General features: G+C 40.9%; 3 protein-coding genes across 3 annotated transcripts in view; all 3 read right to left on the bottom strand.

Annotated features, from left to right (window-relative positions):
- LOC149947669 (uncharacterized) overlaps positions 1 to 2,805 on the bottom strand; it is a 61,479-nt gene extending 58,674 nt beyond the window's left edge. Inside the window, exon 1 of the mRNA XM_090172980.1 lies at positions 2,438 to 2,805. Coding sequence (XP_090029106.1) covers positions 2,438 to 2,481 — 44 coding nt within the window. The 5' untranslated portion in view covers positions 2,482 to 2,805. The remainder of the gene's footprint in view (positions 1 to 2,437) is intronic.
- A 9,949-nt stretch (positions 2,806 to 12,754) lies between these two features.
- LOC149947668 (protein FAM151A-like) lies at positions 12,755 to 18,636 on the bottom strand. Its single transcript, XM_090172245.1, has 3 exons — positions 17,576 to 18,636; positions 15,378 to 15,619; positions 12,755 to 14,591 (listed from the first exon to the last, which is right to left on the bottom strand). The coding sequence occupies exons 1-3, from the start codon at positions 17,727 to 17,729 to the stop codon at positions 13,452 to 13,454; spliced, it is 1,536 nt and encodes a 511-aa protein (XP_090028371.1). The 5' UTR covers positions 17,730 to 18,636; the 3' UTR covers positions 12,755 to 13,451.
- Positions 18,637 to 19,067: 431 nt separating this feature from the next.
- LOC149947667 (acetylcholinesterase-like) lies at positions 19,068 to 21,135 on the bottom strand. The gene is made up of 3 exons (XM_090170620.1): positions 19,827 to 21,135; positions 19,556 to 19,752; positions 19,068 to 19,489 (listed from the first exon to the last, which is right to left on the bottom strand). The coding sequence occupies exons 1-3, from the start codon at positions 21,102 to 21,104 to the stop codon at positions 19,291 to 19,293; spliced, it is 1,674 nt and encodes a 557-aa protein (XP_090026746.1). The 5' UTR covers positions 21,105 to 21,135; the 3' UTR covers positions 19,068 to 19,290.
- Between the last annotated feature and the right edge of the window lie 3,278 nt (positions 21,136 to 24,413).

The following is a 24,413-nucleotide window of genomic DNA, read 5'->3' as shown; positions in this document are numbered from 1 at the left end:
CTCTAGTTTGTCATGACGAGTGTTAAGAGTCGAAAAGAATCATTCGTTTGTAGTTAAATTTCCGTTTCTATAAGTCTTCTTGTAGGAGCTTAATATATCTCCCTTAATTTAATATTTTTGCCTTCTAACGGCAAATTATAGTTTATACTGATTCGTCACAAAAATTATGATAAAATAAATTTAAGAAAGTAATAGCGATACTAAATTCATTTATTTCCAAAATAAACTTGGTTGACTTTATTTAACGCTAGAGAAAAATGACTGCGAGATAAATATTATAAGTCGCTAGATGACTTGGGCCTAAGGTGGTGCCTTTTGTATTAGCCTAGCTGATTATTATTATTATTATTATATTATTAAGAAAAAATGATTCGGGATTGTAACGTAAAATTAGGACAAAATTGAATATTCAAAGCTATTGGTCTAGGCCTACTTAATTTCTATCCAAATGCTGGTCATTTGGAGAAGGATTTTGGGTTTAGCCCTTTCGGGGAATTTGCGCTTATCTGGCCAGGTGCGTCGATTTCCTGTGGCAATGGTTGTTTTCTGGGATTGACAGGCTTTCTTGTTCTATTTTCATCCACTACCCCCCCTCGCATACTTCTAAGATGCCCTTAAGAAATGTAGGTTGCCAAGCGTTTTTGAGTTCTGTTGTATATATTTAGATAGACTGTAAGGTTATTTGGTATGAATAGAATGTGGTTTTACTCGAGTTCGAGTGCGCGAAAAAGGCACATCGGTATGGTGTCGCAATAGGCCGAAATCCCCGGTCCAACGGGAAAGGCCGTGATATAGAGCCTCTTTCCTGGAAAACGGAAAGAAGGGGACTAATAATGAAAACCGAGGTGCGATGGGTTTGGGATGAACTCGAGAAGGTCAGAAGAGCCATGCTCCAGCTAAGAATAAGTTCTCTCCGATGAACAGGCACAAGTCTTGACCGCGCCTAGCTTAAGGTGTTCCGCGGAAGTTTTACCGCGAGATGTGTCGGATTTATAAAATCCATCGTCGGCGTAATTAATTTAGCAGTCGCGATCCTGCAAGACGCGACGGATTCCAGTGGTGTTCGCTTGCCGTTGAATTGTTCAATCAAGCAAGTCATCGAGAACTTCAACTACGAGGCAATGATCTCAGCTCAGGATGTTCATCGCACAAACTTAAGTATCGAACAAACCATTTTATAACATTCACCTCAGCGTAATGCTTCTCCGAAAACCACAGTTCCGTTACTACGGATAAATTTAAAATAGTACTAATTCTTTAATTATCTCAATTCTGTCGTTAAATTTTATTAATGTCGGTTCATTCTTAAATTACTTAACTTTAGTTCAATTTCATTATAATCAATTTATTATTAATTTGTCGGGAAATGTTAATAGTTTTAAGGTAGCTTAGGTAATTGTTCAAACATTGGGTGCACCTTAGAATTAGGATTTATTGTCATAAAAGTGTTTATTATCCTCTTAATTAAACGTTACTTGGCAACCTGCATACGTTTTATAATTCCCTATCGCTAAAGTTACCCCTAGACATTAATTCATTTTTAGTCGCAGGCCCCAATAGAGAAAGCCTGGCGAATACCCGGATCTTATTACCTTTTGTGGCAGGGGTCGACTCACCTAATCTAGATTAAGCGTAAATGCAGTTTATAATTAGACTTATATTAGGCACACTTATTTATGAGTCGTACCAAACGCTACAGAATAATTAAGCTTAGGCTTAATAGTTAAATCAACGAGCGCAACAATCATGTCCCCAAGACTAGATCGCCCGTCCAAAATCATTCTGTCAAGTGAAGTTGGGATTAACATTTTTTATAATTCTTGTACGTTTATTCGTTTAATGCGTTCATTTAAAGTACACCCTTCCATTCATTCAAACATATTATGGAAAACTACCTTAAAATAACCAAAACATTGCGCCTTATTTAACTATTCTTTGTTTGTTTATTTAAACAGCGCTGACACGTTTAAAAAGTTTAAAACGGGAATATTTTCACAGATCGAATATTTTTTTCTGGAAATTTCATTCCTCATTTTTGCTCGACTTTTCATTAAAAATAAATATTCCAACGTATTAAAATTTTTCACTCGCGTATTAAGGCGAAGTTTTAGTTCGCTACTTATAAATAACTTTTCCAATTTGTTTGAATTTATAAATCTGCAGAGCTGAGGTGAAGGCGAAATATTTACCCAAGAGGAATTTCGTATTAATATTAAATTATGGCGAGATTGACGCGAAGAAGTTGGGCAAGTTGACGAATTAGCATTTCCAACACGGCGTTTTGACGTCCTGAGGCCGCTATCGCGGTCTGTCCCGGAGAGGTGGCTTTTGTCAAAGGCTTTCAATAAATCAAGAATTTATTTTCCCACCCCTTCCCCTCGAGGAGTCCGATGTCAACGCGAGGAAAAGAGAAGAAAAAAAAAGAGGATTTACGCACCTTTCATTCTTGCAGAGAAAGCTTCTGGAGAGAACGTGCGGCATATTGCGTCCCTCGACGCTGAGAATGAAAGTGCAGAATCCTTTTTATCACCACCGAACACACTGGCTGATTTCGTTTTTTTGGTCGAGTGGGGAGAAAGACAGTTCCCGATAACCGAGCGCCGAAATGAAAGCGCCGCGGCGTGCGGTACTGCTGGCGCGTGCCGCTCCGAAAGGGGAAGCTGCGGACAAAGAACCCCTGGAATGACTGTTGCTCTGCCGGACCGGCTTCCCGATTGATTCGGCCGACGTTGCGCGGCTCCGTTTTATAGCGCCGTTCGCTCGATAATATAAAAGCGAGTGTCTCAGCGACCCGCCAGAGAGAGCTCCCCCGACCCGATCCGAGCTTCGGCTCCACCGCGAATGAGAGGCGACTCCAGTTTTAGTTTCGGGGCGAAAGGCTCGACTTTTTATTACCGCGCGAGGATCTCCGCAAATTCGACTATTGTATCAAAGTTGTTCGAGCGCCTTCTCTACGAATTGTACAATGTACATACGCGCAAATGGCGCTATTCCCGTAAAAACCGCGGTTAAAATCCAGACGAGCCGCTACTGCCCCGAATGAATATTTTTAATTTGTTGCCGAAGTTGGCGCTTATTGACACACGGAGTAACTTTAAACCAAGTAGAAACGTTCTCGATTATAGCACATTGGTGCAAAAATTGCCGATCTTTAGTAAATGGTGATTTGTAACTTCAAAATGGTTATCTCTAAAATATATAACGGTAATATTTAGTGTAGGGAGCTGTTGGCTCACGTGGCATGAAGGGCTTGCCACCACCCTCCTACGCATTGTAACCCGGCCACCTGTTTAAAAGGCATTATAAGTCGCTAGATTGGGCCTAAGGTGGTGCCTCGGGTATTGGCCTAACTGATTATAATAAATTTATATAATTATTATAAACTTCGCGATCTTTACCTTGAAAATGATGACCTTCATAATTTAGAGGTATTTAGAATTCACAACTTAGACGCTACTGTCGTATCACAAGTGGCAATATATGTATTTGGTATACCAAAACAGAGAGGTCAGACGTTTACGAATATTGCGTACGGGATATTGAATCTCGAGAAGACTTTGGAAATCCGAAACAGTTGGGCGCCTGGGGTTTCGTCATCTCGAGGGGGCCCAAATCTTCAAACAAAACACAAAAACAAAAAAACACTTTTACATAGCGTCATCTATTCCTTCGTTTTATTTTTGCCACTCTCCAGGTAAGACGACGCAACAGTGAGATAGAGAGAACTATATTTTCATCCACTGGTGGTCGAAATCGAACTATTGACCAGTGAGTAGGGCTGTGCGAGTAGGGGTTTTATGTAATCGAGTGGGGTTTCGAGAATTAATAAATTTTTCAACGGGTAGTCGAGTCAGCTAATATTTTGATCGAGCATTCGATTATTTCAAAATTTTTTTGTTCGAGTAGTAAAGTAGTCAGAAAAACCCGTTCGGGTACTCGAGTAGTTAGAAATATCGTTCGGGTACTTGATTAATCGACGAGTTCTATTCGGGTAGTCGAGTAATTAAGAAAAATTTAAAATAGCCTACTAGTTACTACTTAAATGGATGTTAGGTAACAACTAACAAGTTAAAAAAGATGAAAATCGTTAACAAAACGCTAAACTAAAGAACATTACTCAGGCACTCACGCCAGAGATAATTCCGAGATCTCAAAACCAAAAATAAAAAACTTATATACAAATCCAGCCAGCCAATCACTCAAGGTCGATTACACGGCTTGTGGTCGATTACCCGAATATTTTCAGCAGGTAAAACAATTCGGCGAGTTTTACAGTATCCGAGAACCCGATTATGGCAAATTTGTGATACTCGATAATCAACGAGAATTTATTATTTTTTTTATAATAATATATCAGCTAGGCTAATACCCAAGGCACCACCTTAGGCCTAAGTCATCAAGCGACTTTTGAAGCCTTTAATTCAGGTGGACCGTGGCCGGGTTACACTGCGTAGGAGGGTTCGAGTTCGAGTATCTGACCTCAAAAATCGTTGGGTATTCGATGCTGATCGAGTACTCGCACAGCCCTAACAGCGAGCGATTGACTCAGAAAACGCATTCGTCAATTCTTTGATAAGGAAGTTCGAGTAAACTTATTCGATTTGGCTATACACTCTTTTTAGAAACGTTTACTGGGTGCCGCCATTATCGTACAGACAACAGTGGCGCCGATCGCTTTTTTCCCAATGGGGGCCGAAGCTCACTAATAAACTTGGAATGAGGCTGCTGGCAACACTTTCTTGCTTAAAAGTAAATGGCCTTTAACATCGGCGGTTTTACCAATGGGGGCTCTGCCCTCATTGACTTTTCCCGATGGGGGCTTCGGCCCCGCCGCCCCCATGGGATCGGCGCCACTGACAGACAACCAACGAGCTAGCCCTCTACCGCAGAAATTTCATCCCCCCAAAACTGGGTTTTTCATCACCCTCCCCGTTGACTGTAAGGTAATGGCGGTCGATTGGGAAGGCGCGTTTATGGTCTATAGGCGTAACAAAAGCGAGGGAAGCCCATTGCATTGGCTCTTTGAAGTGGAATCCTTTTTCTTTTGCGAGGAATTATCTTTACACTACGCCACTTCTTTTAGCTAAACGGCTAATGTCACAATGGGAATAGAGATAAGATAGTAGTGGGAAGAGCATAGCGCCGATTTCAATTTGGTCGGCGGCGGCGCGGCGTGCCAATTTTTCAAAAATTCTCCACGGTGGAGTTTTTTTTCGGCGGCGGTGGCGGCGCGAAGGGGCAAAAGTTTCTCCCCCCTTTTGAAAATTTTGAAAAAAAAAAATTCCAAAATGTTTTTGAAAGAAAAAAAATTAAGTTACGTAGAAAATTTCAAAAATAACTCGGTGGCGGGATCAAAATTTAACGGCGGCGCGCCAAAAAGTAAATGATTCTGCCGCTGCGATTCGGTGAAGGCGGCGTTGGATCGGCGGCGCTAGGCTCTAGTAGTGGGTATTCGAGGAAGATTCTACTTTAAAGAGCGCTGAAAAGTACCGGACAATTCGTCCCTACCTTTTTATCTTTTACTAACAAAAATCACGTGACTTGCCCAGGGTTGGGAACAAGGGGTAAGACACTCTGCGAACTCGGTGTACACTGCCGTACCTTTGGCAGTGCTAAATGGAACTCGTGAACTCTTGAAAATATGTACCTTTAACAGTGCGAAATGCACGAACTCGGTGTCTTACCCCTCGGTTGGGAAAAACTCTTTTCATGCTAAATTAATCATTAATATATCTATTATAAGTGACTAATTTGGTCATTGCAAATAGGAGAGATGAAAAAAAGGCCAGAAGAAGAGTGAATAGAATAGAAGAATATACTGTTTTTATTATTTATTTTGTATTGAATTTTGCCACTAGAGGTGGAAAAAACCATGGAAGTACGATTTTCCACACGGTTTTTAACAGGAAAACAATAGGTGGAAAAAACCGCGGAAAAATCTAGTTTTTCCACCCGTGCCAACCCGGGACTTGCCCCTCCATCGAGGTTGGGTATCACTCTAATAAAATGACCCTAAAAATTCCACATCTGAAGCTTTAATTAAATTCAAGCTCTTATTTTGGAGGCTTGGAGTCCTCTTCCGATCCAGTGTTAGGTTTAAAGTCGGAATGTGACGTAACGGTGCTAAATGAGTGCCGGAGCTGAAGAGTGACGTAACTACTAGTCCCCGAAATTAGTATTCGTACATTGTCGTGATCAGTCCCGCTTCTGACGAGTTTCACGACGCGGGCTTAATCTTTGTCTCGTCCTCGCTCGCTATACAGGGTGTTAACTAAAAATGGACCAGGGCGAATATCTCAAAATGTGTTTTAGCTACGATTTTGAAAATTTAGGTTGTTATAGAGTGCTCAGGGGGTCAACCAACTATGAAAATGTCAATGACCTTGAACCATGTCTTCAAGGTCATTCGAAAATTAACTTGAGAACCGTAAGAGCTACGAAGTTGGTTCCCATTAGAAAGTTGTTCCCCGTCACATTTTATGGTTAACTAGCTTTGACTCGATCTGATTTGCGAAATAGGAAGATGAGCAATGTTAGGCCAAAATCAAGAAGGCCGTTAAGTTGATAACGTGTTAAAGACGATGTTCAACTGATAACTTTAAAAGTACTCTTGTTAGAGTACTGGAATTTGTTAGACAACCTTATCGTGGTTGAGGGTCTTTAGTTTGAAAATTTCAGCTCCCAAAACTCGTCTTCTACACGTTATCAACTTAACGACCTTCTTGTTTTTGGCCTAACATTTCTCGACTTCCTATTTCGCAAATCAGATCGAGTCAAAGCTAGTTAAGCATAAAATGAGACGGGGAACACTTTTCTAATTGGAATCAACTTCCTAACTCTTACGGTTCTCAAGTTAATTTTCAAACGACCTTGAAGACATGGTTCAAGGTCATTGAAATTTTCATAGTTGGTTGACCCCCTGAGCGCTCTATAACAACCTAAAATTTCAAAATCTTAGCTAAAACACATTTTGAGATATTCGCCCTGTATGTGACGAACAAGTGTCTAAAATCCATCTGGCCGGCACGCACGCGAAAACAAACCGACGCCCCGACAACTACACGACAAGAATGGAAGTCTCCGTGCTTTATCCCGAACACACACACGCGCGGACCTGTTTGCGATACCGGGCTTTGGAAACACGAACGAGCCTTTAAATATATTTCTCCAGATACGTACTTTTGCCCTCAATACGCGAATGGATGTCTTAATAATATCTAGTCAGGAGGAAACGAGAGTTGGGTTCGTGCCCGGCAATCGTACTTTGCAAAACATCACTCAACGTCAAATCGACGGACTATAGTCAGCGTTGGCGAGAGGCGAAATATGTGACGGGAAACGCGTAAACACTCTTCTTGATCGATAAAGTCATTTGGGTACTTTTCGCGTTGTTCACTCGTTTACTTTATTTTTTCAATGCACGCGCGCAACTACCATTACAAGGCTGTTAAGTCGTTATCCGAGGGTATTCCGCGTTATCGGCCGAACCCCTTACGCCGTTGCTCGAGCCACCGCGGCCTTCTGGGCTCCCAAAAGGTGCTTATTGGCCTACGTCCAACGGATATATTTCCCTATTTTCAGGGGCGCCGTACTTTGGTAAAGGGCCTTTCTTCTCTCTAAGGGTTCGGACGAGAGATGGGTTCCTACCCGCGACAGGGATAAATAACTTTTCACCACCGGAGTGCCTCTAATTTTAATTAAGGGTCATATATATCGTACTAATTAAAGGCTCTCCTTTTACGAGCTTTGTTCTCGCTGTATTATTTATGGGTCATTTATTCCGCGAAGATAAAGTTCCATTTCCGGTTCCCTCGTGCTTTCTCTCTCTCTCATTGTCTCGTGGGTGATTGGTTCGTAAATTCCCTTCATTCGAACTTGCCCAAAGATTATTCCAAACCAATGAGACTTTGGAGAATTATCACTGATCGAGGAAAAGATAAACGCGCTAAGGAAGCCGATATGCCGACCGTAAATAGATGGGAACATTTAATTTCCTATCTTCGAGATGTCTTAGATTCCGGAAGTTGATCAAAGCGGTCTTATTATTAGGAATAATAAAAAAGACTACTCTATCGTTTCCGAGTGAGAAAGAACAAGTTTCTAGGGTGTTACGTTTAAAGTAGATTAGGAAATACCTTACCGTTACTTTCCTTACGTAACGACATAGCGGAAACGATATTTTTCCCAGTCAGTCCAATCATTCAAAACGAGTGTATTACTTAAATACGGGTGTACGCTAGAAAGCGATTTATATCGAAAGCGGCGGCTTTGAGCTGCCAGACAAGAGCCTGTTGCAAAATCGTTCTTATCTTCCTATTTTTTTCTTCGAAGAAAGAGAGAAATGGCATCAGACGGTGGCTTCCGGTTGTAGTTGGTTGCTGGCCGCCAATGTTTCGATGCCCCGCGCGTATCATGATGTTAGGTTTCTCGGGAACATTATTCATACACACTCCAGTAAATTCGAAAGGAAACTCGCCTATGAACGAAATAAATTTTCTCCTTCTAGCCCATTAATCTCTTCCAGAGAAAACTCTTTAAAAACTTTGATCGCGAGGAGAAATAAATCAGATGGGCCAGCGGTAAAAGCCGCTCCACCGACACTCGGGACGTCGCTCGGAAAATTCGTGAGAGCGCTATTTTATCGGTTTGAAGGTCTCCGGAATCCGAGAATGTTCTCGCAGTTGCCAAACGACTATATCTAATTGGTCTTGTCGTTTATATTAATGTGGTGACACCTGAAACCTTCGTTCCCGCATTAAATAAAGTAAAGCGATAGGTTTGAGCTAGGGCTTAACTTAACATTGCGTATATACTAATCTCCACCACTCTCCCCCTATTCGGCTTTCCGTTTAGGCTTAGTTTTTCTTTTCGGTGTTATAAGGCGAAAACTATTCGCTAGTTTTGGAGTAATTTTTTAGGAAATAGCGAGCAACTTCAAAATACAGTTTGGCTGTTATTGTATGGAAGAAGTTGGTAGTTTGGGATAAAAGGTGTACTCTTTTCGTCCCAAAGCGAGCGAATAGTTTTGGCCTATAGTCGCGAGCCAGATTTCCCGCACGGTACTGACGAGTCCCAAATAGGACGAAACCGGTCTACCGTTGGAATTTCTGGCTATTTTACTTAATTTAATTTTGTTTTTCACTCGAAGATCTATTTGGTCCGAGTTTCGCGTCTTTATGTTTGCTCGAAGACCTATCGGTACGAGCTATTATAGTAAGTTTTTAAATTTCTTCAAAGGACATCGCACTTCTTCTATGGGATTTGGCTTTCGACAGATTTTTTTCAAAATGAAACATGTTGCTAAGCTTGATCAAAGGAGCAAAATTGTCAATTGCCATTTTTCCCTAGCTCCTACAGTTTGTCCAGTATCAGCGGTCAAAAGTGGACAAAACTTAGTATAGTCTATTTGTTAAAAGGAGCACGGCCCATCGGTTAGCGCTCTACGCTCGCGCGTCGCTAGTCCGGGCTCACTATCAATAGAGTTTTCTTGCCAAGATTTTTACACTACTTCATTATTTCTTTTCTCGCAACTTATTATTCGATGAATTTTCGTACGTGGAATTATTAATTATTCAATATTTTATGAGAAATAATAAAATAAAAGAAATACTAAAGAAATCAGAATATATATGATTAACCGTTTCGTTGAATCCCACATTCAACACTCGCTCATAGGTAAGAAACAGTCACTCAACAACAGATCAAACACTTATTTATCGATACAGCACATAGTCGGTTAAAGTCACGGTCACACGACAGTTAAGACTCAATACTTAACTATTTATCTACTGAGTTCGTTCATCGTGTGATCAGAACGTCGTACGAACAGAACGAAACCAAATACGACGCTCGGTTTTGGGAAGCACCGGGAATTTCGGCAAGAAACCTCTATTGATAGTGAGCCCGGACTAGCGACGCGCAAACATAGAGCGCTAAGCGATGGGCCGAGACTTCTTTTAACAAATAGACTACACTAAGTTTCGTCCACTTTTGACCGCTGCTACTGGCCAAACTATAGGAGCTAGGAAAAAAGGCAATGGACAATTTTTCTCCTTTGATCAAGCCCAACAACATGTTTCAATTTGAAAAAAATCGGTCAAAAGCCAAATCCCATAGAAGAAGTGCGATGTCCTTTGTTTAGGGTTTAGCTTTGTTATCCGTTTTCATAATGGACTAATCTACTTATTCGCTAATTTTATCATCCTTGAGCTAGGGCAATGCGAGTACTCGAATATCATTTAGTACTCGGCCTTTTTTGAGTAATTGGAGAATACTCGTCGATTACCGAGTACCAATTACCGATTACTCTCTAAACTCGTCGGGTATTTGTATTTCTATCCTCGTTGCTTCGAAGTTCAAAGAGGGATTATTACAACTTTTTGGGGGGCAATAAACGGTACCTACAAAGTTTTGGAAACTGTGGTTCATTTAAATTAAAGGAATATTTTTCAGCATTGAAAGTAACTTTATACTCCTTTTAAAATTAATTTCATAATTATTTGAATAAAACCAGCTTCTAATCAAGTACTCGATAACCCGACTCGTTAAAAATATTACTAGAGGTTTTTTTAGTTACTCGACTCGAATAAGAAAAAGTTTCCCCTTAAAGGAAAAGTCCAGGTTGGGTAAAACTTGGGTCTATTTGAAAGATCATGTTTAAATATACTCAAAAATTGTATCTTTTTTTAATGACGAGAAATTATTTTTTAAACGAGCGAAATTTACCCGCCAAGCGAGCTGCCATTTTCTTTCGCCTTCCCTCCGCCACGGCCAACTTTGATTTCTCACGCATCTCTCGCGCTACAGCGGCCATCTCATTCGTTGACGTTTCTGTGTTAACCTATGAGCAAAAGATGTGTATGACGTCAGCGCCCCTAGCGGATTATTATTTTTAGTATAGTTTTTACATTGGGGACAATATAACCACCGAGCGTGGCGCTGAACTCCTACACATTATAGTACAGTTTATAGGGGGAAAATCCTTGCTCGCGGAATTTCGACGAATGTGTTGGCCGTAGTAGCGCGAACAGCGCGTGATCAAAGTTGGCCGTGCCTCCGCAGACCGCACGCGAAGCAAGCGCGCGCAGGGAACAGTGGGCTGTTATAGCGCGAACAGCGCGTGATTAAAGTCCTAAAACGTCACCGCGAAACAAAATGGCAGATCGCTTGGCGGGTAAATTTGGGTCGTTTAAAAATTAATTTATCGTCATTAAAAAAAATATACAATTTTACGACTGATATTTTCGAGTTTATTTGATCTTTCAAATAAATCCAAATCTTACCCAACCTGAACTTTTCCTTTAATCAAGTACTCGATTATTTGACTCGACTTCAATATTACTAAATAGTCGATGAAAAAAAATTGACACTCGATAACCGACTCGATTGCCTTAGACCACTAATCGCACAGCCCAAGTTTCAGCACTATTTATTCCCTCGGCCTTGCCTTTGACTGTTTGATCTCCGGTACCTTCGAGGGAGGACCAGGAATTTAAACCAGAATTTTAAGATCCGAAAACAGGAAGCGAGGACATTTTAAATTTTTCGGCATTACTAGAAAGTAGAAACTATTCGGGTAGACTAATTTTGAAACCACGCACCGCTGAATTCCTGACCTTTGAATTACAAAATTGCGACGCTAAAAATTGAGGTTATGTCTAAGAATTAGAAAAAAGGTTTCTCAAGCGCCACCAAAATGTAATACGAACTAAGGTTCAAGTTATTAACCATGAAACCAGATATAATACTTTGGTAGGGGTGTGATTTTAAGTCTTGCGCGTGATTTAAAGTGAAATTAAGTAATTATAGAAAAGTCAGTTTAAATAAACGAGCTGAAACAAACTTCACAACATGATTTCGTGAGCTTCCAAAGTATCTGCAATTGGCTGGTTAGGAACAAAACATCGAGTTCTAGTCAGGGACGTCATGGGGGGGGGGGCATTGGACACCCCCCCCCCCCCCCCTGAATTTATATGAGCTAAAAAAGTTCACACATTTTTCTAATACCAACTCAGAATTGGATGAAGTATAAGGAATTTCTGGGGAAAAGGATTTGTTCTGTCTATTATCCTGAAAATCACTAGCAACTATGCAATAACTATTTCGATTAAAAATTAAAAATTAAAATTAAAATTAGACACGTTTTTATCCTTGACAAAAACTGTTTTCCGGAGCACAAGTTCTGCCCCCTCCTGAAAAATCCTGAAAAGACGTCCCTGGTTCTAGTTTTGATGAGCACCTCGATGACTCCTTTATCGAACTGAAATTATTCTCGAAAGAACTTCTTTAGAGAACTCTCCCCGACAACATGTCCACTCGTGTGAATAGGAACCAACGAGATTCCGAGCTGATTTGCTTTTGTTTAGGGGGAAGGAGCTTCACTTTTACGAGCATGAGGTGGATAGGGAGATACGCTAAAAATCGTAGGCTGCAACAAGCGCCAAACCAAGCAGCAGGGAAACGCGAACATTAAGGTTTGGGTTCGTAAACAAATCGAGGTAACCAGCGTAAAAAAGTGAACTTAAACAGTATTTAAAGTCCCTGCTACTTGGTTTTGCGCTTGTTGCAGCCTACTTCCAGGGGCTAGTAGGCCATTTTTTTTAAGTTCTCTGGCGCTATTTAAACTAAAAAAAACAGGCATACGTCTCAACTCACCCCCCACAACTCCTTAAAATTGTCGCCTAACTTTTTGAAACACCCTGTATAATATTTATAACTAAATGAACTAAGATCTAAGTAGGAACAGTTCAAATAATTACAATATCACAAAAAGTTACTTTATTTCCATTTATATTTGTACATTTTTTGTTTCTTTTTTCCTGGAATATCTTTGTCGGAAGCGCAAAGATAACTAAAGAGGAAGTCTTCACTTTTCTGCTGCTCTGATTTTAATTACGTGTCGAGATATTCTAGGTTGCATTGAAGAACCCAACGTCCCTTATATGCGGCTATTGTTACGTCATCTTCGTTGGTCCAAATCTAGTTTATGTTTATCAAGAAGATAAATGTAACTGACTTTTCTCAGTATTTCTGTCGGCCGGCGAAAAGGGACCACATAGTTAAACAAAAAGAATTGTGATGAAAATGTTATTCATACACCGTCATATTTCATTTGAATTTGCTCGTTGGTCAGACCACTGACAATGTGAGTAATATATTAGTTTTGCAGTGATGTCAAGATTTATTAAATGGAATGAACTCTGCTGATCACTGTGATGCAACAGATAGAAAACGATTCGTTGTTATTGGTACGATTGTATCAATGAAAGGAAAATTAAGTCTGCTGTATTTGCAAAAAAAACGATTTCAATACTGCAAAATTGTTTCATATTTTGTACTTGAATATTGGAATGTTGTCATTCCTGTTACAATGTAATGATACGGCCGATAACTGGTTGGTGGTTCGCTGCTGGCCGTCATACGAACTCGCCTTGGTTAGTTTAAGGTGTGGTTTAATAAAAAGACGCGTGGATTAGTATTAGCGACCATAATACGGATGTGAACACGTTCGCTGAAAACAGACCATATGCGGAAGATATCACAGGTTGAACGAAATAATCGGAAACTCCATTAACTGTTATTTCGTCGAGAATCAAAGCTCTTTCACCCATGAAAACAAAACCCAAGTAAAATTCATTTATGCCTGACAAATTGAATTCGGCCGTGTCCTGGTACACGATACACGGTTCCGTGTCGTGGCACGTTCGTAACTGGACGTCGTGCTCCAGTCCACCTTCCGGCATGATAGTCTTCAATTTAAAGTCTATGGAACAGCAAGACTCAGAATGGTTTGGCGAGAGCACTCCGATCGCCAGGGATGTCAGATTCTGCCAAGACTTCCAGTGACCATCCGCCCAGAAGTTCCTATCCGGAGCGAGAATAACGGCCATGGCACCTGCCCTCTCGCTGAAGTTTCCGGCGAAGTCAGGCAGGGCGTACGGGTAGAGTTTCCCCGTAATATTGGCGTTGCGGCGAACGGGTGACTCGTTGAAAACTGCCACGGTTCTGTCACCTCCGTACACGACAGTGTTTCCCGACACCAAGGTCTCGTCTTCGCAACCGAACGGCTCGGTGGAGTCCCTTAAAACTGCCCAATTATTAAACGGAATTATGGACGGATCGTAACTAACGTTGACTTTCAAAGCGTGGAACTTATCATCTAGTTTCTTGGGTAAATCGTAAAATACTTGGGAAAAGGGAAGTGACTTTCGTAATTGGATTAAAGAGCTCACGTCCACCTTGTCAAATTTACTCGACCACACCGTTATGGAAGAATCTAAGACCATGTTGACTAGCCACAATAATTGCGGCATCGAATTTTTAACGAAAAGAGCTCTAATTGGAAAAGTGATTGGTTGAAGTCCGTCTACTTCCAGACAGCGAATGATCTTCACCATTCGCCATACGTGATTCCAAGTGTATCGATAATCGTTTTCGTCGGCGAAAATGTCGGTTGTCCAGCCAATGGACAAAGTGGCGTTCGGAAAAAAGTGCCGGCATAAAAGAATAAACGTATTGGCGTCGACCGGGGTGCTGACGGCGTCGACTGGTCCAGGAAGGATGTCCGCGTTCAGCCACAAAGGAAACGTTATCTGAAATACAAAGAAAGCGTTTTTTTTTAAATAAATTACGATATCGCGCATCATCTCGACATCTTAAGGCGATAACGATTCAGGCAGTATTTCATTATTAACGCGAATGGCTGCTTTGGGATCTCCCACTCCCGAGAGTTTCACCCGCACGAAAGACTCCAACACCGCCAACTTTATCCATTACGATATAGTTTAAGTAACGATCGCGATTGGCCGCTTCAGCGCAACTCGAGAGGGGCCTATTCAGTCCGACAAGAGGTAAATAAATTTGGTTCTCGCGCGCCCGTTCTCTCGGGTGTCCTAAAAGTTCCGAGAAAAGGTCTCTCAGGTGGTAAACAGCTATTGGCGTTAGAAATCCGAACCAGCTTGCGTTTTACATTCTCTTTTCTACACGTGGGTTATTAATTATTTCGGTCCCGGGCAAAGTCGCGACTGACAAGCGAAAAGAGTTCCGTTGAATATTCGTTTTGGTGGGGAAGTCGCGAAAGTCCGAACTTGGCAAAACTCGGTCGCTTCGCTTCAAAGTTTCGCGACTCGCCGAGGGCATTAATTGGGTCACGCGCGCACGCGGCCAACAAGGTCGCGGATGGAAGCTCGAAATATTCCGGGGAACGAGAACGGGCGGCTTCTTGTTAATCCGCAAAACTAACTTCGCAGCCCCCAAAATGACAAACGAGCGTATATCGTTCGTGAGACGTAAATATCGGCGAAGAGCTTAAAGTTTCGGCAATTCCGTTATCAGCGGCGAGAATGCGGAGAGATACTGAGAGTGGAAACGTGGCTTACTTTATCCCGCCACTTATTCAGAATTTCTAATGAAGCATTAGCGGCGTCGGTGCTTTTAAAGTCTAGTTTCACCCCTTTCGTGGCGTTCGAGCGCTCGACGACCTCGCCTATCCACTCGTTCAGCGATATGTCCGACATTGTCAAGGGCGGGTGCGCCATGATGGGTTCTAGGACCGGGCTCAGATTGTCCGTTCTCCGAATATAGCCCATGGAGATGTCGCCTTCCAAGAACGATATCTCGCCTGGAAACAAATACCAGAGATTAAACTTTACTGTCTGGCCACTCGATCTTCGGGAGTAAATCTCAAATGGAAATATAAGAGAGCGCGCTCCAGATAAGGGCCTCGATTTCGGTGCCACGTTGACTATATCCCCTCGCCCAAAATTTGCCGAACGTCCAAGATAGGATCAATAGTCATACGTTGAAGTTTACAGTATTCTTGTTTAGTTGGAAATGATAAATTAATTAAAAAACAGGTTTAAGACAACAATGGGCCAAACATTGAGTATAAGTGAGGTGGGGTAGGGGTTGGCACTCTCGCAGCGAGAGGAGACGGGTTCAATCCCAGCTTGTGGCAATGGGTGAAATCTCGGAACCACTTCTCCATTAAAAATAAAAGTAATAGTTCTTTTTATAAAATAACCTTGGCCACCTTGTTGAAATGTTGCCTCCCCGCTTCAGCTGTGGATCCGTTTTCTTTCCCACTAAAGAGGAGGGGTACGTTCAGCAGCGCTCATCGGACTCACCGATTACTAATCGGTGACATCGGTTTCCTACTGTACGCTTTGCCGCGTTTCCGGTTTTGACGTCACGATGGTCATCGGTTACTCACCGAAGTCATCGGTTGGAAGAGTCGGTTTTTCCGATGACTGACGTCATATCTGACGTAAAACTACTATTAAAGCTACGGCATTTTAAAAAACACCGATGACTGAATAAAAGCGTTCAGCAACTTACGACGTCATTATGATGGAAAAGCTCATCGGTGGAAAATATCAAATCCATCGGGTTTTTTTTCCGTTGACTGCTGCTGAACGTAGCCCTTATGAACTCATTCTTAGGCATTGGCTGAGCTATTCCAGGGCAACATTTCAACAAGTTGGGCAAGCGTAAAGACATTTTAAAAAATCAAATATTGCCTTGTTGGTTAGATGGGTTTTCTCCGAGCTCTTGGGTTTTCCCAATCCATAAAAACTTACCGAGGTTACCGGTAATAGTAACTGTGACACGAAGGGCTTTCCACCACCCTCCTACGCAAATTAACCGGGCTACCGTTAATGGGCGTCACTAGTTTTAATGATATTATAAATTCCAATTAAAAAAATTATGTTTGTAAGAAATATTTAAAAAAAAATGTTTTCGGTTTTAAATCGTCTGCGTTTCAGACGACGGGTAACGAAATAGCAGTTTCTTATTGGTCTTTCATACTAATTCAAATTTTGCTGGAAGGGTCGGCATTTTTACCCAAATTTTAAGTAGCATAATAAATATAAGTCTGGCAATTAGCCAAAATTACCACCGAACTGATTTCAGAATTATTGCGTTTATTTTAGCGAAGATCAATGTAGTGTCTAAATACGCCCAAGGCGAAATACACTACTACTCAACCAGTTGGTTCAGGTCTGATATAAGCGAGACTATATCAGATTAGGAAGTGTCATACATATAATTATTCCACTTATGATATTATGAATATTAAGCCATGGGCTGGGGAAAAAAAGGTTTTTGTTGCATGTCAAAATTTAAAAAAGGTTTGTAAAATTTAATATGGTGCCTGATGTTAGAAACGGAAACCTCAATATTTACGTTTCTAACATCGGACACCATATTAAATTTTACAAACCTTCTTTAAATTTTGACAGGCTACAAAAACCTTTTTTCCCCAGTCCATGGCTTATTTCAGAACCGGTCTTGAAATCACGACAACCATTATTGAATTTACAAGAAATTAAAGGAAAAACATTCTAGAAATCCACCTTCCCTATTATAACACGTTACTACTGTCAAATGTTAGATGGCCATCGTATTTATATTTTTTTAATATCAGGTAACATTTCTAGTAAAATGAGGCGCGTATGGGTGTGCCTGTACGGAAAACCGCTCTTGAAATAAAGGTGATACCATATTATACTCGGGAATAAGGAAGACGCGTTTTAATAGGTAAAAACACGTTAGGAATGATTAAAAAGATACTCACTGTTGAGGGCAGTGTCCAAGTCGTTGCGGCTATTAACGGCGTGGGCCCAAGTAATTTCGCTGACATCTTCGGGCAGTTCGAAGGCCCCCAGAGAAATCAGACGAAACATCAGCGTCGCTAAGGGCAGCCATAGCAGAGCCACCGGTTGCGCCATGATATTCCCAAAAGCGGAGGCGACGACGACTAGTACTACTTAATTCGAACGCTTCGCGAACATCTACTCCAAATAAACCTAGTTCCATTAAGTACCTGATACTCCGTTCGTTACGCGATTTAGAATTTGGCCATCTGGGCGCCTTACATTAAACGCAAATTAACGCGTCTGAAACAAAAACAACGACGAAACCGCGGAAAGCGAGACTGAGGGGGGAGAGACGGCTAACAGAACGCTACACCCACCGCTGTTATCCAGTGTTCACGGCGAAACGGCTTTCGCGCGATTCGAACTATTTCGTAACAGTACAACGAGTATGCTGGCAAAGCGCCCAATTTATACACCACGCGCTTCGACGTACATTTTTTTGATGAATCGTTTTCGAGATGACTTTCCCTATACTCGCGTTCTAACACAATACGTAGACGCGCGTATCGAAACGCTTCTCAAGTGGGTTTCGAAAACGTATCACTGACTGGCTAAAATCCGTGGCGTTAATATTGAACAGTCCCCTCCGAGTGAGTTAAATTGTTCGGAATTTGGGTGGTTTTTTTTCCTTTCCACTACATCCCTCTTTCCAAATAAAAAGAAATAAATATACCGATAGCAACGAGTCCAGGGTTACTTTGGGCGTTCGCGGAACCTATTGCGACACGTCACTGCAACCCTCCGAAAAAGAAACGGCTGAAAAAAACTAATAAAAAAATTATGGAGATATTGAACGATACGCGTTAACAGGTGTTGGGATATTTTAAGCTTAAATTTTTCTGGCCGCGAATATCCTGCTTCCTCGTTCGTGGGTTGTCGGCGGCTATTTTTGTGATTACCATTCTATTTGTTCAGCTTCGTTGAAGGGTAACACGAATACGTAATAATTTGTATCGCGTTGGTTGAATTAATAACCTAAGTAACGGTGATGGAAAATGGAAATAATAAGAAATAAATATTGTTGCTAAAACCCTTTTAGTTATTGCGTAGCGACTTAAAACAAGATGTATTATTTGCTTATTTCAATTCCGTTCCTAAAAATATCGAATTAAATATATTCATAATCAGATTTGTTCGGAATTCTAGTCCATTGCGGGTTCTTTTTAGCTTTGTTTGTATTAAATTACTCGTGACTTTCACTTTTTCCCCATCATCGAAGACGATAAACATGTTGAGTAAGCGGATGTCTCATTTAGAATTCGAATTGATAACGCAACCAGCTCGCCTCAAAAAAAAATCGGTCTATAGTGTTACGTCGCCATCTCTGTTCTCCCGAGTGAAGTATACAAAGAAAAAAATAAAAATTAAGTCTAAGAATTTAAAATTTGGTAGTTAAAAAATAAATACGAATGACGATAATTAATTTTATTATTATTATAATCGTTTGAATGAATTTCGTGGTAGTCACTAGGCGGCGCTTAACAGTGTCACTTTGAATAAAATTCAAGACGAAAGGCGCGCTATTCGAGCGTAACGAAATTTTTACGAAAGGAATGTATATATATATATATATGCTCGTTATAATAGAATTTCATAGAAAATAGTTGAATTTTATAATGGTTTAATAAATGACTTATGATCTCGGTGTGAACAAACACGAATCTTCCTGACTGTCCTTTTGTAAAAGTTTTTTAAAAACGTATTTCCAAAGAGAGCATTCAGTTACGCGATAGTTTGAGCCAACTTTGTTTTTCAAGTTCAAGTGCAGATGCTGTCGTTTTAGATTGAACGATGGCCACTGAACATCGCTGTCGTCTTCGTCATTTGGATTTCTGCAAGCCGAAATAAAAATTCCAAAGTTATTCTAATTAATTTAATGAAATATTTTAAATACTTACCCAGTTTTAACAAAATTTCCAATTCGTTTCATAACATTTTTTGAAAATGTCATTTCAGCGTCAGTGAAGCCTTTTTCCGGTTTCAGAACGCCACCAAAGATAAATTCGATTTCGTCGCCATGCACAGAACCCAACCACTTTGGATTATCAGAGACGGACGGCACGTGGTCGAAAATGAAACGGTACGATTTCACACCCTGTCCAAGATAAAAACGAAACTTACAAATGATTTCTTAAAAAACCAGAAGTATTATAGACACTTGGGACATACTTGTTTGACAAGTTCGTTTCCATATTCGTCGTTTGGACAAGACATAATGAAGTCGGTAGCCAGCTTTACGTAACTCGAACGTTTCTCTCCCTCGTCATCCGGATCAGTCCAATTTTTATAATACGAGTGTACCAGTTCCGCTACTTCCGTGTCATCAGTGGCCATGGCGAGCTTCGTAGCTTGGATCCATTCCTCCTGGCTGAAATCACGAGAAAGAAGATCTCGGGCGAACATGGAGACCAGAAAAGCGCCATCCTCCTTTGTCTCGCCAATCATGACTTCCTTGACGCGCTTGTAACTTAAGTCCTTCGAAACTAATAAGTCATCCTCAACCGGTAAGAACGCCAAAGGCCCCTTCGAAAGCGCAACTTGAATAGTTGCTTTAATCAGTTCGTCCGGGGATAATTTCCTCAAACACTGCACCATTCCTGAGCTGTCTGGGCTCGAACTAAGGCAGCCGGATTCAGTGGCTAATTTTACGGTACTCTCTAGTATATTCTTCGGCTTTGCGAATGCGAAAGAATGAAAGTGGGTTCCACTGAGAAGAATGCCTCTTTTCACTAGGTTGGCTTTGCTCAGAGCCGCGAGTTGAAAACTGACCGAGGATGAACCAGCACTATGGCCCATTATGGTAATTTCCTTTGGATCACCGCCGAAATGTTCTATGTTCTGGTAAACCCATTGAATAGCGAGAGATTGATCCAAAAGCCCCATATTTCCGGGAGCCTCGGGAGTATCCGAGAACAAAAAACCGAAAACGTTTAGTCGGTAGTTCAAGGACACAACGATAATATTTTCCTCCGCCGCCAAAGTGTCTCCACTGTACCTCTCAATTCCGGAATAACCACAGAAATATCCACCTCCGTGAATCCAAACTAGTACTTCCGCTTTTTCCGGTTTCACTTCCGGAACCCATATATTCAAGTGTAGGCAGTCTTCGGACGATTCCGCGGTAGGTGCTTCCCACCAAGGATTGGGCAAACCCAAATAGCTGGACCAGGGAAGTTGGACGCATGATTTTGACATTTTCGTAGCGTCGCGTACTCCAGGCCATGGTTTAACATCTTGCGGAGGTGTGAACCTCAAGTCACCGATTGGAGGATTCGCGTAAGGAATTCCCAAAAACGCCGTCACAGATTTCCCGCTGGATGTGGTTAAGGACTTCCCTCGAACAGTACCAGAATTAGTTACTACGTGGTTGTCCGTTTCTTCCGGTTGAACATTTTCTAAAACTGAAAATATTAAAGCGAAGACGAGCAAATAAATGCTTCTATCCATGGCGCTCGAATTTATCTGTTTGATTATATCGCTCAACAGTTATTCGAAGGCTATCAATTTGTCTCACGCGACTGTTGATAAGAACGACGGCATATCCAAATTACCGTGCCGGATCGCGATTGAACTCTGATCATAAACGTTCTTACGAAAACAATTTGCTATAGACCCATAACAAAAGAGGGGCCGCAGACGAGGCTTAAGTGAGACCTTTGGACGGAACATCCTGTTTGTGACGTTTTGAACCACGTGACCGCCATTGAAATATACAGGCAGAAGTAAGGAAACGGATGTTCCGTCCAAATGCTGAGCTGCCAGGTAAAAATGTTAATTTTCGACCCCCCAACTTTCAACATGGGTCTATTAACATACGTGTTCTTCTGAAATGAATAACTTGATTTACTTATGTTTTTGGAGTTTTTCGAAAACGCCTTTCTACCTTGGTTTATATCGAGGATTATATTAAAAATAGCGCTAATATAGTTACACAGTTATCGATTTCCAACCATTAAAAAAAACTGATATTCGAACCAAGGTCGCGTTTGCGGTATTTGTCAAAGCTTGGAAAATATAACTTATCTGGACTTCTGGAGGGGAAAAGTTTCAGTACCCTAGCCCGGGAGTCGGGACAGGGGGGTTTGGTTTTGGTCGAACGTCAGTTTAGTGCTGCCGCCTTTTAGCGGAATTTTGAACTATAAATATTTTTTCGTTCCCCAAACCCTTGACATGCCTTGACCTTGACTGAGAAAGAAAAACAAGTGCTTTTAGAGATTGTATTTCGCATAGGCCCTAGCCGCCCTAGGATTTATTAAAAAATATTTGTCACAGTTATTGTATCGCGGTTTATACTTGAAACCCATTTGGGTAAGTTCTAAATTAGTATTTTTTCCCCGGTTCGGTACCGGATAAAAGGTTATATTGTTGTGATATCTATAATCATTTTTAAATTTTTCATAGAAGCAATATTTCCCCATAATTAATCATGAACGTTTAAAAAGTTGAAAACCGTTACACACCTACAACTTCCTAAGCCTAGCTGGAGAAAATAGTAGATGTCGACCACAGTCGTCGCCGTTAAAACAAAACCACGTATCTTTTCGGTGGCCTTTTTGAGAAAATTGGATATTTAATTTTGCAGGGACTTGTGAAATCGCGTGTTAGGTTTTTACACGCGAGTTAATTTTATAGTTAAATAATTTCGTTTCGATATTGAATTTATGAGGATTTTAATTTAAAAATATTTTGCTAAAGGGGAATTTTTAGAGATACTTGGTTTCGCGTCATGAGGTGAAATAGGAGCTGAAAATAAGCAAGATACGTGCTTCTACGCGAAATGCGTTGTGAATATCAAAGATACGTTTAAATGTTTTCTCGATTCAAAAAAAGAAATTAAATTGCAACCTATTAATGTTTTTAATGTTATATACGTAAATTGGGGTGTAGAATCTAAATATGTCAATTTTTACAAAACCACGTATCTCAAGTTACGTGGTTTTGTTTTAACGGCGACGCACTTCAATTTTACAATTTTTACCGCCTCTAGGTGATACTTAAAAATGCAAGTCTGACAGAAATATCCACCCCTTCTTCTTTTCCCGTCCCGAGGTAGGGTACATATCGCCCGTGCTAGAGGTATCCTACTTTCTCCTGTAGATAAGTTCTATCATAAGTTAATGATACCTCTAAGTAGACAAATGGCTATGCTGCCTATGGCGGAAATGCTTGTCCAAATCGACCTATGTATCTCCGTACTGCGTATCAAAGTAGCCTTAACATACACTTGGAACTGCCGAAGCTGACGTTTCTTTAATCCTGTTTGGTGCAAGGCTAGCTTGAACTTCTCCAAAAGAGGTAAATTTCGATATTCCCTTAGAAAATTCGTTCCCCCCGCAGAGGCAGAAAAACGTTTTTTTTTGCTATTGGTTTATTTCTCTCATGTGACTGAAATTATAACGAATGAACTCTCTCCCTCTCCCTCTCCCCCTCCACCCCGCTAAGGCACCCCCACTAAGGTACGACTAGTAAAAGTAGCCCCTCCCAATATAGTTTCATTCTCGACCGCACAGCGGCGCTGGGTCAGAGATATTTTTCAAATCTTTCATTTTTGCGGGAATCGGAGGGACAAGATTTGACATCACATTTTCTGGACAAAGATTCCTCCTTGAAAGGGCTTATTTGTGTACTTAGAGGTATCATTAACTTATGGTTCTATTCATTAGGGTTTCGACCGCGGTTTCGACAGTTGTCTGTAGCATAGGCGCTCAGAGCCGTACCAAATTGCAAAGTTACAGATATAAATTTTTAAAGCAAAGTCATTTCTTTTAGTACATTTTTGCGAAACGTTGAATACGGATACGATATATCTAGTTTGTGGCATAATTTATTGAATGTCTTTTGGCATCGGGTTATTGGGTTTAGGTCTTTTGTATCCTTGATATAGAAAAGCGTATTGGCTCGAGTATTCTTGAGTGGTGTACTTAAATTTATTTCGTTAACTAGCTCGATGCAGTCAGTTCTAGAGCTTAGCAGGTTATATATTAGCATTATCTCGTGGTAATTTACTCGGTTTTTAATTGATTGAAGGTTACACATTATTAAAATTTTTTTGTATCTGTAATTGGAAACCGGGTGGAAATTATGAGAATATAGATGGGCGAACTTATTTTGTACGCCTTCAGTTATGTTTTTGAGATATTCACTGCAGCCATTCCACACCACACAACAATACTCAAGCCTAGACCTAACTAACGAAATGTATAACAAATGAAAGGCCTTTGGAGAACGGAGTCTTTTGGCCAATTTTAGGATACAGTACAATTTTCCTATACAATCTTTCTTAAGTTTATCAATATGGTGGGAAAAACGTAGCTGCGAGTCAAAAGATGATGCTCAAGTTTTTGACCTCGAGTTCTCGTTTTAAAGTTTCACTGTTGATTGAATAGGGATAGGTTATGGGTTTGTGCTTTCGGGTGAAAGAGACAACAATGGTTTTCGAGCCGTTTAATGGCATTTCATTGGTAACCCCCCAAGAATAAATTCGGTTAACGTTGGTGTCTAAGGTTTTACAGTCTGATATTGACTCTATGTTATTGTATGTTGTTGTAACTTCGGCGTACGCTTTGGCAACACTTGGACTGTCTATCTCCCAAAAGATGTCATTTGTGAATATAATAAATAAAAGTGGACCTAAGCACGATCCTTGGGGAACGCCGCGGCGTGTCACATAGCTTACAGATGTTATTGTACCGTTTACTTTGATAATGTTAGGACGATCCGCCAAGTAGCTTTCCACCCAATTAAGTACCGCACCAC

Source organism: Leiobunum rupestre, chromosome 4, assembly GCF_980474605.1.
Source record: "Leiobunum rupestre chromosome 4, qqLeiRupe1.1.hap1, whole genome shotgun sequence".
Taxonomy (NCBI): domain Eukaryota; kingdom Metazoa; phylum Arthropoda; class Arachnida; order Opiliones; family Sclerosomatidae; genus Leiobunum; species Leiobunum rupestre.
This window is presented reverse-complemented; position numbering and strand designations above follow the sequence as displayed.